General features: G+C 42.5%; 1 protein-coding gene across 12 annotated transcripts in view; it reads left to right on the top strand.

Moving 5' to 3' along the window:
* Positions 1–17,159, top strand: part of USP4 (ubiquitin specific peptidase 4) — a 44,346-nt gene that overhangs the window by 6,562 nt on the left and 20,625 nt on the right. For 6 of the 12 annotated variants that reach the window (XR_008821285.1, XR_008821284.1, XM_056334978.1 and 3 more), the window contains exons 7-11: positions 7,386–7,529; positions 8,166–8,283; positions 11,603–11,776; positions 13,620–13,778; positions 16,055–16,279. Coding sequence is in view for 8 of the 12 variants with exons in the window: in XM_056334978.1 (XP_056190953.1) it covers positions 7,386–7,529; positions 8,166–8,283; positions 11,603–11,776; positions 13,620–13,778; positions 16,055–16,279 (820 nt within the window). In the remaining 4 variants the exon portion in view is untranslated. Of the gene's footprint in view, positions 1–5,962; positions 5,982–7,385; positions 7,530–8,165; positions 8,284–8,926; positions 9,260–11,602; positions 11,777–13,619; positions 13,779–16,054; positions 16,280–17,159 lie in introns of those variants that run through there. The other 6 variants (XM_056334979.1, XM_056334980.1, XM_056334984.1 and 3 more) reach the window with 6 other exon arrangements.

Genomic DNA, 17,159 nt, shown 5'->3' with positions numbered 1-17,159 from the left:
GGTATAGAAACAGCTGAACAGCCCCCCCCTGCCACCAAAGGCAATTGTAGAAGCCTGTAAATATTACACAGATATCCTCTCACTGCTATCTCTTTTAGAGTAGAGATGAGTAAGAGAGGGACTTCATGAAATACTGTATAGAGTGAACGGTATAGAATGGGCACTGCTTGTAATAGTAAGGAACTGTTCAAGTCCTACTACAGAGAAGTAAAATTCTGTGATTTTACTAGTCTGATGGCCTACTTGCTTTCCTGTGAGTAGGCCACCAGACTTGATATGGAAAGGAAATATTTTTCTGTACAGTATGGTTAACTTCTAGAACTTGCTGCCAAGTGATCTCATTTGAGATCAAGATCTTACTGGTGTTAATTTGAACAGATCAAATAGGTCAGTGAAACCTATTTTGAAACAGTTCTCTCCTACTGAAATATAATACTGGGTAAATGGATCAGGAGAATGCTGGTGTTAAGAGAGGCAGCTGTGCAAGACCAGATTATAACATTTTATTTCTACACAAAGCAAAGCTGAAATGGAGCCCTGTAGCATTCCCAGGCCTCAGGTTTTTTCTCTTTTCACCAGCTAGTCTGATATGTAAAGACTTTTAATTAACCTCTAGTGATAATTAAATGAAAATAGCTATTGGTATGCAGATTAATATTTTCTAATGACACAGAAAGAAACATTTGCTAATTGTAATGTAAAACTTTGTAAACTTTGTAAAAAAACGTGACATTGTTTGACTTGATGCTGATAATGGTGACTGAAGGAATTCTATTAAAACATACGTGTAGGAAGGAGTGTCTATTCCTTTGTACTTTGCCTTCTACTTAATCCTATCTCAGGCAAACATTTTGCTCCGATATTCTACTTCTCAGCTAGAGAAAATACTGCTTAGCCAGGACCGTAGGGAATTTCATATTGGAGTTCTTCCTTCAGGTTGCATCATACTGGGATTCATCATGGGCTCTTTTAATGCTAAAAGCTTACAGGAGAGTTTTTCTGTATTTAGAATTTTGATGACATAAACCAAACGGGATGTGGAGCGCTGTGCTGTTGGTAGAGGAATGATGAGCATCTGCATCGCTGTCCAGGGCCAAAAGAGGCCTTGGACAGCTGAAAGTTCATGTCATTCGCTACTTGCAGAATATGGGTGTGCAAGGTGATTGTGGCGTGGGTGGGTTACCTGTCGTGAGGATTTTTCCCCACCATTTACTGCATGTCAGAGGCACTGGCTCCTACTAGGGCGAAACATTTTCCACATGTTGGGCACCCTTCCCGAGTGTTTGTTTCCCCAGCCGTCAAACTGGCTGACATACTACAGAAGAAATGCTCTTAAACTCCACAGCAGTTCTTGGGTGGTACGTTCAGCGTACGGTTGGCCATTACTGTTTGTTAGTTTGCTGCTTCCTGAGGTTCAAAATACTTTCTTCTTGTTGTAGTTAGAAACTGCTTTTACTGCCAGGCAAGGTTTCAGAAGAGGGAATGGATTATACTAGGAATTTCAGAATTGGAGGCATACTTTGTTTATGAAGGGAGATTATGTCAATGACTCTGTGAAACTTAGTCCTCTTTAATTGTTACTTAGAAGGCTCCCAAAATAAAACCCTGAGATGGGGGCGTTCCAGCCGAGTCCTAGCACACACTGTTTTTATCCTGGGTATAAATTTCTTAGCACAAACAAACAAGGAGTTGTCAGATTTATAAAAATGGCACCTTTTCCATCAAGTGTTGCATTTGAAAACAGGAGTAAAGTTGTATTTAGCATCTGCCTGGTAGCTGTCTGCCTCCCTTTGCAGTGTGCAGCAGTAAAATACCTTTCAGTCTTTTGCTTGCTGCTAGAATTTTACTGCAGTTTCCTCTTCCTGCTCTTCTATTTACTGATGGCACGGTATACTCGGTGGACTTTCTTTGCCCCACCTGGTACTCTCCTCCGTAAAAATGTCGAGGGGCTGTTGCTTAGTTCACGCATCCTGTAATGCGTGTGTCTCTCCTCAACTACTCTGTCTTGACTTAGGCATCTGTTCAACCTGGTATACAGCATGCAATGATATTACATGCCAGAAATTATTGTACAATTTTAAGACCTTGGTGGTTGATACATATTTTGTAGGTACATAATGCCATAATTAAATGCCCTTTCATATTTAAAACTCATGTCCTTCTCCCAGTTCCTTGTATGCTGATGATTTTAGAAGACCTCTTCAGCAACTAGGCTAAATATTTTGTGGGCAGATCTTTATTATGTGACTTTCACGTGCTTGAGTTTGCAGCAGATGCCATGCTTTCAGAGTAGCATTGAGTGTGTAAGAGAAGTTAAGGATGCTTTTGCATGTCAGAGCTTTCTAAATGAAAAATCCCTTACGGCCTCTGCTCTGCCAGTGAGATCTAAGTCAGCTTTTCTTGCTTCGACAAAAACTTCTTGTCACAATATTCTTGATGTGGAGGCTTTTTTTTATATTGGTGGCTTAAAGGAGGACTAATTCTACTGTATGCTCTGAAGGTAGCCTCAACTGAATTGAAATATTTTTCCTGTCTCAGTCTTGCAACCTTTTACAGTATTTCTTCAAGCTGTTCAGCTTAGCAGTTTTTCTACTTATCAACCATATGGCCTCACAGTTTTCTGCACTAGATTAATTTAACTTTGTCCCCTTTATGCTGCAAGTCTCCGGATTTCTCCTCGGTTGCCATTTGTGTGGGTTTTTGACAGGTTGCATAGCAAGATATGAAACAGCTGTCTTTTAATTGGCATATGGGGGGCAATGTGCATCAGTATTGTGAAACGAAGTTGTGTACGTGAGGACGAAGGATGTGAGCCCCAAATGCACGCTGGATTCTGTAGGAATGTGGTTCCAGTCCTGGCTCAGTCTCTTGAATGTGAGCTCCTGTAGCAGCCTTGAGGCAAACCCAACCAACCAAGTCAGTGGTCAGTAGGGAGGTGCTGAGTGCGTCAGAAGACTTTCTGATAACTGACACACTGATCAAACTGCATGTGGAATGGTCGTGTCCTGTGAGGTTGTCAACAAATTTGAAAAGTAGACTAATGAGAGGTTTCAGAAGGAGCCAAGTGAATTGTTGAAAAATTAGCAAATAATTTTTGTACTAGAAGACTTAAAGTATTATATCAGTGAGAAATGTAAAAGGTGATTTTAACACTGTAGTGGGTTTGCATGGCGAAGTTTTAGTAGCAGGGGGGCTACAGGGGTGGCTTCTGCGAGAAGCTGCTTGAAGTTTCCCTTGTGTCTGATGGAATGACTGCCAGCCGGCTCCGAGACGGACCTGCTGGCCAAGGCCGAGCCAGCTGGCAACAATGGTAGCACCTCTGTGATAACATGTTTAAGAAGCAGGAAAAAACAAACACCCCGCAACAAATTGCAGTGTAAGAGAATGAGACTGTGTGAGAGCAACAGCTCTGCAGACATTGAGGTCAGTGCGGAAGGAGGGAGGAGGTGCTCCAGGTGCCGGAGCAGAGATTCCCCTGCAGCCTGTGGTGAAGACCATGGTGAGGCAGGCTGTCCTCCTCAGCCCATGGAGGTCCATGGTGGAGCAGATCCCCACCTGCAGCCTGTGGAGGGCTGTGGAGGCGTATGTCTGAAGGAGGCCGTGGCCTGTGGGAAGCCCACACTGGAGCTGGCTCCTGGCAGGACCAGTGGAGAGAGGGGCCCACGCTGAAACAGTTTGCTGGCAGGATTTGTGACCCCGTGGGGGACGCGCAGTGGAGCAGTCTGTTCCTGATGGACTGAAGGCCATGGGAGGAACCCACACTGGAGCAGTTTGTGAAAATCCTGCAGCCTGTGGGAAGGGCTTGCACTAGAGAAGTTCATGGAGCACCGTCTCCCGTGGGACAGACCTCACACTGGAGCAGGGGAAGAATGTGAGGAGTTAGAAGTGGCAAAGGCAGCGTGTGATGAACTGACTGCAGCCCTCATTCCCTGTACTGCTCAGTGGGAGGACGTAGAGAATTTGGGAACGAAGCTGAGCCCGGGAAGAAGGGAGGGGTAGGTGTTTTTAAGTTTTAGTTTTAGTTCTCGTTGCCCTACTCTGATTTGAATTAATAAATTAAACTAATTTTGCCAAGTCGCAGCTGTTTTGCCTGTGACAGTAATTGCCGAGTGATCTCCCTGTCCTAATCTCAACCTGTGAGCTTTTTGTTATATTTGCTCTGCTCTGTGCAGCTGAGGAGGGGAGTGATAGAGTGGCTTTGGTGGGCACCAGGTGTCCAACCAAGGGCAAACCACTACAAGCACAAAATCTTCTGTGGGATATGAGAAATGGAAGTTGAAGAAGGAACTCCACAGGCAGCAGGTGGAGACGAGCACAAAGCAACGTTCAGGTGATGAAGCCGGATACTCGTGCTGCAAATGAAATCAAGGTTTCTGCTGACTGTAAGGGGTGTTGATCATTGGAACAGTTTAGCTGTGGTCTACTGGGTTAGCTGTTGCTGGCCACTGTGAAACCATGATGGCAGATTTTTCTGGAAGATGTATTTTAGCTCAGACAAGAGTTACCTTGAGAGACTGAAATTGTCCTTAAGCAGGAGGACTGATTGAGCAGTAATACCACGCAGTGTCATCCTCAGAGCTGTGAAGTTATTTTATCAAATCCCTGAACTGTTGCATGGTTACATGGAGTCTTTCTTTGCTATAGTTTACTCCTGTATAGGTTTTGTTGATGAAATGTAGCTGAATGTGTTTATTCCTGTCAGAAGAATTGCAGTGGTTCTCAAGGGAAGCTGCAGGAGTTTGGCACCTTCCAGTCCAGTGTCTGTTGTGCGTACAAAGAGCAAACTAGGCCAACTGAGAGTAGTTTCAGTGGTAACCCACTGAGTAGCCCAGAATGTTTTGGAAGGTTCTAAGTCACAAACTTCAAAGAAGAAATAATGTTTCTCTCTTACTTCAGTGAGGTGTTGGAGCCTCCATTTCCAAGGGAGCAGAAATCCATTGCTGTGAGAGGTGGCAGTGGAGAGAGAAGGTGGGTTTGACCAGTCAGTGTCTGCGTATTCCACAGAAACCCCTTTTGGGGCATTGGGGATAAAAGCTTGGCGTCCAGGACTTCTATTGTCAGCTCTGTGTGCAAATGAGACAGTCTCCTGAGGAGCCTGCAGTACTGTGGAGTCATGAACAGTAGCTTCCCGGTCTTAAAATGGGAAGCTTTCAGAGAAAAAGATTTTCCTTTGTTACTCTCTGTGCCTTCAACCTGGAATCGTAGCTGCTATTGTGACTACCTTGTGAAATGAGGGGGAACAGCTGTGCTTAGTAAATTGTCAATCTTTCTTCTGTTATTACAGACAGATGAGTAACTTGTGAAATGTAAGAGTGCTTAGAATTTTTATCTTCTCAAGTGAATTTGATTTTTATGGGTTTTTTCCCTGCCTGCTTGGAAAGCTGTTGGCCTCTCTTTTGTTGTTTTACTTCATGATCCTTCCCAATTTTCTAACAGGAATTTGCTCGGTATCCTTGATGCCTTTGTAGGTGGGCCTTTCCCTGCTCTGACTTGTCTTTTATCTTTGTTTTCTGATCCATTTTTTAATCTTCCTCCTTAGATCTTAGCGTATTTTTTTGTGTGTGCGTGGGGTACTGTTGAAATACTTCTTGGAACTCTTCAGTTGCCATCTGACTCTTTGATTATGCACTGCCTCTATGCTTCTGTTGGAAATTTTGAAATCCTTACGGTGTTGTCCTCCTTTTCTTGTCTCCCCTATCAGATTTTCTTCATATTATTTTCCAAGCATCTTGCTCTGTTCTCTCACTGGGAACAAACATGAAGCAGAGATGCTGCATTTTCAAGTCTGGCATTTTTTAAATTGCCCTTCTTTGCTTCTATTTGAAGCTTTTGAAAATGTGTTTGTAGTGCATTTACATGCTGTTGTTAGCTTAATTGCTTTATTCTTGACCCTTGAAACTCCCCCAGGTGGACCACCAGTGTGACCCTCTTGTTCTGTTATTGATCTTATCTTTGTGTCCAGGTAGTCTTGAGAAGTTCCACCCTCAACCTTGCAATGACCAGAAGGTTGCGTATTGTCCCAGAAACGGTTGTCACGGTTATTTCGGTAATTGTTCATTCTCTCTAGTATACTTTCCAGTACACTTCTTGGTTGTGCTGTCTGGTTGAGGTTTTTTTTTTTTAGCATGCTTCAGGCTTAGACTATGTTTGGGGTTTGTGTTTTCATCTGGGAGCTCTCATCATAACTTGCTTCCTTCTGTATTTACTTTACTTCTACTTATTTCCGAACGGGTAAATTTGTCCAGCTCTTCTGCCTCCTCTTGGCCATTATGGCTTGTTCTTTGTCTTGTAGTTTTTGCTCTGCAGAGGTTTTCCAGGACTGTTTTCTTAGTAGCATGGGAGCGATGAATATTCATTTTTAGTTTGTGTCATTTGAGAATCAAGGCCTCATTAAGAGAGATACAGGAACAGGCTGTAGCTTGAGGGCACTGTCCTGTGCTGGTGCTCTGCTGTGCTGTGGGTGCAATTAGCTACTGTTGCGTGGCTGTTGGTGTCCTGCACCTTTTTGCATTCGGTTTTGCTTGTTGACTTGGGCAAAGATGGGGAGAATGGGTAATTTCCCAGTTGGGTCTTGCTGAGGAGAAATTAATCAGTATCAAAATAGTTTCTTTAAGCTTATGTATGTAGTACTGGCGTGTGGTTTTGCCTTTTTTATTGAACAAAAGCTGTCTATGACAGAATGCCGTGGGATTTTAGTGCCTTGCTGGCCTTTTGTAACATTGTGTTCTGGTTCTTTCCCGGCCGAGGAGAGTAGTGGTGTAGAACAGCCTGGGATTCACGAAGGGATACCCTTGGGGCTTGTGAACTTTTTTGATCTGTTTTAGTATCTCCAGTCTCAAAATGCTGAGGATTGCTATGCACACCCCATGTACCTAGCAGTGTGTTTTGCCTGCAAGTTGTAGTTGTATCAGCTAGGCTCAGTAACAAACTATTTTGTGCCCACCCACAAGAAGATAGATGCCACAGTATCTTCTTACTAATTAATGTTCTGTTTGAGTGATGGTTTGGGTTTCAGATAGGCAAGGACTGACTTTGTTGCTTTGGGTAAGTGTTTCAGGATTTTTTTGCTTGCTTGTTTCAAGGTGGTTTACTCATAAACTTAAAGCTTGCTTCCCTGTCACTCATGCCATCCAAATTGCCTACTTACTTTGGTCTGGGACCCAGATTTTGCTTTAAGCAAAAACTGTTACTCCTGCTTCTGATACTTCTGTCTGATGTTTGTGTTCCAGACAAGTGTTTGGAAGTGTGATCACACAGATCAAAGCAGTAAATTCTGTGTGTGGGAACTAACTGTAATGTGGCAAGTCCTTGGAGTTTTGCGGGAGGTGGGGCTGGGGGTGAAAAAAGCAGTAGCCCTGTTCCTACTTCTTTCTCCTTTCTCCCAGATCAAGCACTGCAACTAGCAGAAACTTTACTACCTCTTCAAAATCATCAGCAAGTTCTTATTCCTCAGTGTCTGCCACCTCTGTCATTACTAACGGTGATAACAGTAACTCCTATGGACTGAACAGCTCCCACCTGGGCAGGGGGTAAGAGCAGGAATGTTCTTTTTGTTTCTTCATCCTTCCATGTGAATAATCCTGTGCATCCTTGCCTGTACAGAAAAGGACTGTGATGGTGCTCCGTGAGGAGGTCTACTACTCTTGTGTACTTGTTTATCACACTTTGCTTTTGAAACCGCTGTGTTCTGCTGTTCCTTGCTCACTTGCAAAAGTAGCGTGTGTTCCTGAGCTTACTAACTACCAGGGCATTGCCTGATTTTGGGTGGACTGGGGGTATGAGGGAAGGGATTGTATTCTTTTCTCCATCTGTCATTAATGTAGAAACCTTTCCAGGCAGAGATCATAATTTTCTTATTAGCTCGTACAGTATGTTGTATAGATTCTTGCTGCATTCGGATAGTGTGCTGTGTACTTATAGACAGAGAAAATTAATGTGTTATGAGCCATAGATTAATAATATGCTGTGTAACAATTAACACTTCCAAAGTTATCACATACGCTTCACGTTCCTGGTATTTAGTATTGGCGGCTATGAAGCAGCAGAAACCTGTAGGCTGGTTAAACTGTTTAATTAAACAGTTTTTCGACTTGTATTTGATGTGGCTTTTAAACAGTATTGAGACTCAATAGACTCATTGTGGAGTTCACTGTGTTGTCTTTCAGAGGTTCTGGATTTGTCTGTAACTCTTACAGCTGCAGGGACAGCGCTTCCCTGACACAGCCTGGACTCTGCGGACTCAGTAACCTTGGAAATACCTGCTTCATGAATTCTGCATTACAGGTAAGAATTGGAAAGAACCCTTCTTAGAATTAAATAAAAGATCAGTCTCACAGAGATTACAGATTAAAATCTCTGCAAGGGGAATGTGATTCAATGAGGAGACTGTGCCTGGAATGGAAAAAAACCCCACCAAACCAACAACCAGCCAACTCCAAACCGAAAAATTGGTTCATATTTACTTTTGCTTATGCATAGCATGTTAGTACTATAAAACATAGTACAGTATGAAGGACTGGATCTCAAATACATGACTTCTGAAAAGGCTGTGGGCTAACTGTAACGTAAGGTCCTAGTGCGGTGCTATGACAAAAATGGGCTGATGTGGAGGATGTTTTGACTTGTGTGGGCTACATAAGTGACATAAGCAGGTCACTGCATGCAGTTCTGGGGTCTGTGTTTAAAGATTCTTGAAAAATTAGGAGTATGAAAAGCCCCAGGAAGGGTTCAGGGTCATTGTGTGGGCTGTTAAGGTTGTGACAGTTAGGCAAAGCTAATAATAATTGGTATACTTATTTAATTCAGTCTCTTAGGTTTATGTGGTTCATTTTAAAAAATGCAGAAACATATTAGGGAAAGTTGTTTGCTAAGAAATTGAAAAAATTTTGAGCCGATTTTTATGAACTTTGCCTATTGCTTACATCAGACTTGTAGTGCGGTACTGTATTGGGTCTGGCTGAGCCCACAGCAGCCCTCACAGCGCTGTGCTTTGTACTGGGAGCCAGAAGGGTGGTGATAACGCACCAGTGTTTTGACTGCTGCTGAGCAGCGCTCACACAGCATCAGCCCCAGTAGCCTGAGGCCTGGGAGTGGGCGAGACCTTGGGAGGGGACACAGCCAGGAGGGCTGACCCAGAGTGACCAACGGGATATTCCATACCATATGACGTCTGCTCTGATACAAAAGCTAAGAGATAGGAGGAGGAAGGTGGGGCATGCGCTGTTTATGACATTTCTCTTCTGGACTAACCGCTACGCGTACTGAAGCCCTGCTTCCTGGGAAGTGACCGAACATCATCTGCTGATGGGAAGTAGAGAGTAACTGCTTGCGCTTTTTTTTTTTTTTTTTTTTTTTTCCCTCTTCTCCTTTGCTTCCATGCGTATGACTTTTGCTATTGCTTCATTAAACTGCCTTTATCTTGACCCACAAGTTTGGGGTATTTTTCCATCTTATTTTCTCCCCCTCCCCGTTCTACTGAGGAGGAGAGTGATAGAGTGGCTTGGTGGGCATGTGGCATCCAGCCAATGTCAACCCACCACAGGTACAAGTGCTGTATAATGACTTCTGTCACTCTGTGGTAGCTTTGAAAGCTAGAACAGGTCTTAAAATAACTGTAATGCATTATGCATGTGGTATTCAGGATACACAATAAACTTGGAATGCCTTGCTTTGTTTGACATGACTTTATTTTCAGTTGTATCAGGGTAACCTTAAACCAAATCGTTTTCTTGAACTTTATAGCTAAGACACAACTTCAACAATTAATTTTTATTGTCAAAGTAACTTAATCCAAACATTCTTCAACCTCAATTTTGCATGCAAACTAGTCGTGTTAAGGACCAATTGCTTTCCTCTATCAACCGTAGGCTTTAATTTTCTAGACATCAGTCTTTCAAATGCAAATTTCTGCCTTTAGATTTTGGAGGTTCTTGAAATTTTGTCAGCAGCACTCTCCCAGTGAGAGGCTGGTGTCAAACGTAGCAGTTCTATAAGCACTTTCATGTCACTTGCCTGGAGAAAGATACTAACACCTGGGCATTGGAACTGGAACAATTTGATAGGAAATAAATTCCACAAGGTACACATCAAGGCAGTGAAAGTGGAGTTGGCTGAAGGGCAGGACTACACTTTCCTGGCTCTCCAGGTTGCCAGGTGTAACTGTGCTGTTCCATCTGTGTAGCTACACCTAGTGCGTGAAGCGCTGTACGGGCATCTGGTGCAGGTCCTGACATTTTAGGCATTCAGAAGGAGCCCAGTTTAGGTTTTCTTGATACGGCAGTGCGTCAAAGCCCTAATAATTTTGATCATATCTTAGACTTGGTTCTCTTTTTGTTCACACATCCAAGTCTTGCCTTACTTATCCAAGTGTTGCTTCTTGCTATGAGCTTTGAGTCTGTGAATTACTGAATTAGGGAATCTACTATTTGTGCTAATTTTACTTGTGTGCTGAGGTTTATGGTGATTTCCCAGAATGCAGTAAATCATTACCGTGGTACACTGATGATAAGTATATAAATGGGAGAGCAGATAGAGTGGTATCCTTCCTGCCTTTAAAACTCACTAAGTTTTTGATGGGGATTCTTTTTAATGGCATTTGGTTCTTTGTAGGACAAAGTGTAGCTTGTGTTTCACCTTTAGGAGAAGCCCTTGTTCCTCCTTTTGTCACTGTTACGTATATTAGGATTTTAAGATGAGAGAGTGAATGAGGGGTGTAGACTTGAGAACATTAATGTGACATGTCTAGAGACCTTCCTGACCCGTTCTGTGCAGCTTTCCCTATAATGCATCGGTAAGGTAGCCTACCCTGCCACCTCAGTCATGTGTGGAAAACCAGGTCGGCATCCATTAATTACAGGAACTGGTGAGTGTTGGCAGGACTGTGATTGTAATCTCGTACTCTTCTGGCACTTGCAGGCTTGGATTTTTTTCAGACTTCAGCATTACACCAGGAGACATTACACAAATTGAAGTGTTAGTGGGAGTTACAGAACGAATTAACAAAATGTGGAGGGACATAATAAGAAAAGCAGATACCTTCCTTCCAAAAGTCTGTAGGTTGTTTTTTTTTTTCTGAAGGTTGTTTGCTGTTTGCTTTCCTGAACTCTTAAATGCAGTAACTTTAAGTGAATGCTTAAAATTATTCTGCACCAAAGAATGTGATGCCGGTTTTAAAGAAATTCCTGAAGGAGAACCAAGGAGCTGCAGAGCAGCGAGCCTTATGCCTTAAGCTAGATCAACCAGTAGAAACCGTTCCAGAGGGAAAGCTGACAATCTGGGGGCAAATACACTCTACAGGAGAGCAGTCAGTGTGGCACCTGCAAAAGAAAACTTGTTTCGGAAAAGAGCTGTTAGTCTTTTGAACACTGATACTTGGGGGTGTGTTTTTTTTAGTTCAGCCATGCTCTGATGCAATGGTTATAGTATCCCACCCTCCCAATAGGTTTTTTTCTTTGTTTTTTTCCTGAGTGTGTACTCAAAAATTCAGCCTCACCGGTTTTGTTAATAACTTAGTACATATTTTGATGTGAAAATTGGGTTTATTTTGTTGGTACACAGATTTATTGTCCTGTGCAGTAAATTAATCTTCTTAATGCTTTTTCAGTGTCTAAGCAATACGCCTCCTCTGACTGATTATTTCCTGGAAGATAAATATGAAGCTGAAATAAATCAGAACAATCCACTGGGGATGAGAGGAGAAATTGCAGAGGCCTATGCAGAGCTCATTAAACAGATTTGGTCTGGGAGACAGTCTTATGTGGCCCCTCGGATGTTTAAAGTAAGTACTCTGTGTTCTTGTAGCATAGCTCTTTGACAAAAGAAACAGTGAAAGCTAATACACCTTCCGCATATTTTGATGTTATGAAAGCAGTAATGACAGAACTGCTTCGGAGTTGTTTCACATTTTATATAAATGCTTTTCAAGGAATTTGGCCAGCCAGTAGTGTCATACCCTGGGGTTGGTTACTGCTCCCTAATGTTAAATGTCTTAATAAATGACCTTCCAGCCTGAGAACTGCTTAAGCTGCATCGGCACGATCCTTGCTACAAAACTAGGCAAGGTCATGTGAATTGCCAGCTGTGAACTTTAATCAGTGGGAAGAGGTATTCAGGTTATGAAGTGGAGAGCAAAATGCATCTCCTTGTCTACAATGTTGTTTATTGATGTAATGCTCCCGGTGCTTCAGTTGAAAGAACTGCTTTGCGCTGAATACTGCAACGTAGCAGCTGTGTATGAACCCCTAGAAAAAAATGTAACTATGTCTTTTGTTTTAAATAAAATGCAGGGATGCTCCACTGCAGAGCAATGTAAATAAAATATCAAGGAACACTAAGAATTTGCTTCAGTTTGAAATGTCAGTATGTTGTGGATGAATAACATCCCTAATGCATGAAATAAGCATGACCTGGTATTAATGTAAATGTGCATCTTGTTATGTTTAGGCTTTGCATGGTACAGTTTTGAAGTTGAGGGTATATGCCTTTGAGACCTTGGAGCAAAAGTCTTATGGACCACAGAAATCTGTCCTCTGTAGAGTGATATGTAGTTCTGAAACAACAAGATATTGTTTGATTTCTGTCACTTTGAGTTGCTGGCACATCATTCACTGCTGTTGAAGCTTTCTGTAAACTTCTGTTCAGAGGAAGTATGTGAATCTGTAGTGGACATCAATAAAAGTGTCTTAATGTGGGCTGTTGTTGTTTTAAGACTGGAACAGGGATTACTCTTTATTTCCTAGTGCAGGTCACTTGTGACTTTTCTAACAATTCTTGCTGATACAGTGAGTGTTAACTATCTCCGTAATACAAACAACCCTTCAGTTTGGGTTCCATTACAGTTGTCATCTTTGACTGGTTAAAATGTACTAAGCATAATTCTGCAAGTCTGTTGGACTGTGTATTTATGAGAAAGCTAGCGATGGTCACTAGGGCTGACTACTCCTTCAGCTAATTGTTGGTTTTCCTGTGGGACCCCTTTCTATTGTTGTTTTTTTTTTTTAGAAGCAGGAACACTTAAGTGGCAGTGTTGTGACGTAGCACTTAGGAAATAAGAGGCTGCATATGGGTGTGTTGTTTCTGCTGCATGCTAACTAAGGCTGTTAAGTTTCTTAGGTTCATATCACGATTCTTAGAATAGCTAGAGATTACTGTGGCGAGATTTTCAATCTTAGTTTTAAGCCAGTTTTGTTAGTTTATAAGTATCTTCTGCAAGCATTTTCAATCTTGCGGTCTACCTGCTTCAAGGTGCTATCCTACAGCAGGTCTGTACTATGGCAGCTGTAGGTTTCTGAAACAGAAATTGAATTACAAAATGCATCAGGCAGCTAGGTTTTCTGTAGTGGTTGTTTGCAGGTTCCTAAACTAATAATGATAACTTAGATTTCTAGTGTCACAGCACTAAACGCATTCTTCCTTCTCAACACTAGGGGGGAAAACAAAAAACAATTGGGAAAAATATTCTGGCACCCTTAACTGTGTTAACATCCAGTTCGCTGTGGTGTACTGCTAACATAAGGTAGCATAGAGCTGATCTCTGCAAAAGCCAGGACATGAGTGTTTTTATTTCTGTCTTTTACACGTAGATAATGCTAACTCCTCTCTGACTTGCCTTTGTGTTTCAGACACAGGTTGGCCAGTTTGCTCCTCAGTTTTCAGGATACCAGCAGCAGGATTCCCAGGAGCTTTTGGCTTTTCTTCTAGATGGCTTGCACGAGGATTTGAACAGAGTGAAGAAGAAGCCCTACTTGGAGCTGAAGGATGCTAATGGCAGACCTGATTCGGTATGGTGCCCTTTACTTGAGGATAGGACAGGTGGTGCTTCACAGGGAGTTTAATTGTGTTTTGTGACACTTCATGGCCTTCTTGCTTACAGGCCACACAAATGCTTTGCCTACAAAGCAGTGTACCTGGGAGCGGAGAACCCTGTCGTGAGTTATGGCCCAGCTGACTCTTCATGACACCTTGTGGCACATTGCTGTTGCTCTGCCTTACAGCAGAGTGTCTGTTCTTGTACTGGTGCGCAGGAAGATGTGCTTATGGCACAACGCTGCCGTGGTTCTGCAGTGGAAAGGAAGGAAGTTTATCTTGTGGCATAACAGCTGCCTGAAAGTAGGCTGTAGTTACTACCATAACTTTTCCTCCTGACTAGTCAGGTCTGCCTTCTTCCAGGTACACTGAGCAGCAGCTTTTAGCATAAGTTGAGGAGAGTGGTTACTGTGCAGGCCTCTGTACTTGCATGTGGATTTGAAGGGGACTGGGAGCATTTTCACGTGGAGGTGCCAGGGGTGTCCCTCAGACAAGGGTCTTGAACACACGCCCTGGGCATGGGGTTGTAAGCAGTCATTTTGTCCCCCTGGTAGACAGCAGAGTATTAGACGAAATGAACTGTTAGGCCAGATTTCCTATGTGTGCTCCCTCATGGCCTCTAGACAAACGTCATGCCTGAGCTAGATTTAAACCCAGGCTGAATAGGGTGCACGGAAGCACTGGTCAAGACGAGGGAGAACCAAGGTGTAAGTGATTTGGTACAGCCGTGGATCTCGATGAATTCCTGGTGTTTGGTGCATCTCCTTAAGAGGTTTAACTTGAGGTTTTTTACCTTTCTGGTGCCATGGAAATGGGTACACTGATCTTAAAGCAACTTTACATTTTATTCAATTTATATCTGAATTCAAACAGCCTTGGGCTCCAGTTACCCCCTTTACCTAGTAATTCTGTTATGCCATTTTCCTGACAGAGGCCAGAAAAATCTCTTCTGTTTGTTTTTTTTCTTCCTGTCTTTTTTGTCCTGTTTCCCAGTCAACGCTGATATTTGAGCCCCTTGCAGACACTTCTTTGTTGCTCTGAAGTTGGCAAACATCGTGCTCCCATTAAAATGAGGCACGTAATAGTGAAGTGTCTTTCCCTAAGTGAACTCACGCTCCCCTGATTAGGCTTTTACCTGTTGTCATGGTACAACCAGCTGCAGCATACTGACAAATGCAGAGTCCAGAGTAACTACATTGGGTAGAACAATGCTTTAGGAGCCTCTAAAAGCCAGATACAATAATGATTTTTAGGAAGTTTATGTGACTAGTTGTTATTTCTCTTAATGGGCAATAATTTCATGTCTCTTGCCTTTTCTTGCTTAATACAGTACATGTGGCAACACCACAAGAAGGAGTACATTTGATCTTTTTTTCTCTCGAAGAAATGCTGGTAATTGTGGGATTGAAAAGATGCCCACCATGCCTTCATTTTATGTGGGTACTTCCTTTCGTGCAGTGTAGGAGATGCACGCGTGTTTCTGCCTTGCATCCCTATCACTGCACTTGTTGGAGTTTATGACTCTGTTCCCATCTCAGCATCCTGGTTAGCAACTGTGTGTGTATCTATGCACTTATTTAACTTGAGATATAATATATCAAAATACATGGTATTGTACCATAAATGAAGTCTCATGCTAGGAAGAGCCTTTGATTGCATTGAATAGACAAATGCCCGTGATCAGATGCCCTTAAGTAAAGAGTTTGTAAGTTGTATTGTGAAAGCCTTCAAGGGATTGTAAGTTGTCTCCTTTTATACTTTTTGTAAGACATGGACCTTCATTTTTCTACTTTTTTTTTTTTTTTTTCCTGGAAGCTGTAACTGCAGTTGTCTGTGAGAAGCAGGAGGCAGCAGTCTGTTCCTCGTGGAGGAGAGTGGAGCATATCTCGTTAGCAGCTTGCTGTCCTGAATAGCAGCGTGTAACCGTCACTGTCTCCTTGGCTCCATTCATGCTTTTGGCATTGTGTGCGCCAAGGAATACCTGATCAAGTGACTCGGCCAAAATAGATACATTACGTTTGACTTGATGCAGGGTCTTAGTTTCACTGAGAAGAAATCTTGGTGTGTTATGCTGGATGCACTGGTAGACACTCCCTTTCTGTGAAACTTACCCGTCAGTATCAATTTTCTCAGTTTTTTCTCAGTTTCCTTTGATCCCTGTGCTTGCCATGCTATGGAAGTCTTTGTGAGAAATAACTTTTAATTGTTTTACTCTTTTTCTCTCTTTTTTTTTTTTTTTTTTTTTTAATAGGAGGTGGCAAAAGAGGCTTGGGAGAATCATAGGCTGAGGAATGATTCTATCATTGTGGATATTTTTCATGGTCTCTTCAAATCTACCCTTGTTTGTCCTAAATGCTCCAAAGTTTCTGTGACCTTTGATCCCTTCTGTTACTTAACCCTTCCACTGCCCTTGAGGAGAGATCGTCCCATGGAAGTTACCTTGGTATATGCAGCCCCACAGCGTAGACCTGTCCAGGTGAGGCAAGCTGAAGGCAAAAGTTTAAGTCATCTGAATCTTTCTATTGTGTTTTAAAGTTGAGATTTTTCAAGTAGTCTAAAGGACATTGATGTCCACCTTTGAGTGAGGTGGGTTGGGTTTTTTAATGTAAAAACTGGTAATTGAACATGTGAAATCAAGTGGCTTTGTAAAAAAATCTCCGTTTGTGAGATGAGGATCATGGGTCAGCTGGAAGTGGCTTACGTGTTCCTGTGATGAGATTACCTGTGTGATGCATTGCTCCCTGAAAGCAGTAATGGGTTTGCATTATCAGGTTTGCCTCTCGTTACCTTGGAAAACATAAAGGTAAAACTTCTCTAAATAATAAGGCCTCTGAATTTCAAACAAATGAGAAGCAATCCCTCTTGAAAAAACTGAAAAAATCCTTGGTTGCTTTTAAAGCCTGCTGGATTCTAAGATTGATTTTTAATTCCCGCATGCCCCCCTTCCCCCCACCCCTTCCCATTTTATTTTCAAATGGGTCTGTGAGTAGGCACATGTACCCAAAGTAACCTTGTGCTTGCCATGCATGTCAAGAAAAGCACAAGATGCAGGAGGCCCAAGCAGAGTGACTAGATGCTCTGATGCAGTTTTGGAGGCACTGATGGGCAATATTTACATGTGCTGTGGATTAGAACTGCAGATGATGAAACTTGTGCTTTGCATATACACTGTTAGTTTGAGGGGGGCGGTAGGTACAGTGGAGAAGGATGTTTGCTGAATTCTTCAGAATTTTTCATCCTGCTTTTTTGTACAACTGTGAAGCCAAGGACAGCTGTGCTTGCTCTTGTCACCAAGACTTTATAAAGGGCAAGAACAGAGAAGGGATTCATTGAGGAAACAAGCAAGATTACCAAGA

Source organism: Falco biarmicus, chromosome 4 (assembly GCF_023638135.1).
Source record: "Falco biarmicus isolate bFalBia1 chromosome 4, bFalBia1.pri, whole genome shotgun sequence".
Taxonomy (NCBI): Eukaryota; Metazoa; Chordata; class Aves; order Falconiformes; family Falconidae; genus Falco; species Falco biarmicus.
This window is presented reverse-complemented; position numbering and strand designations above follow the sequence as displayed.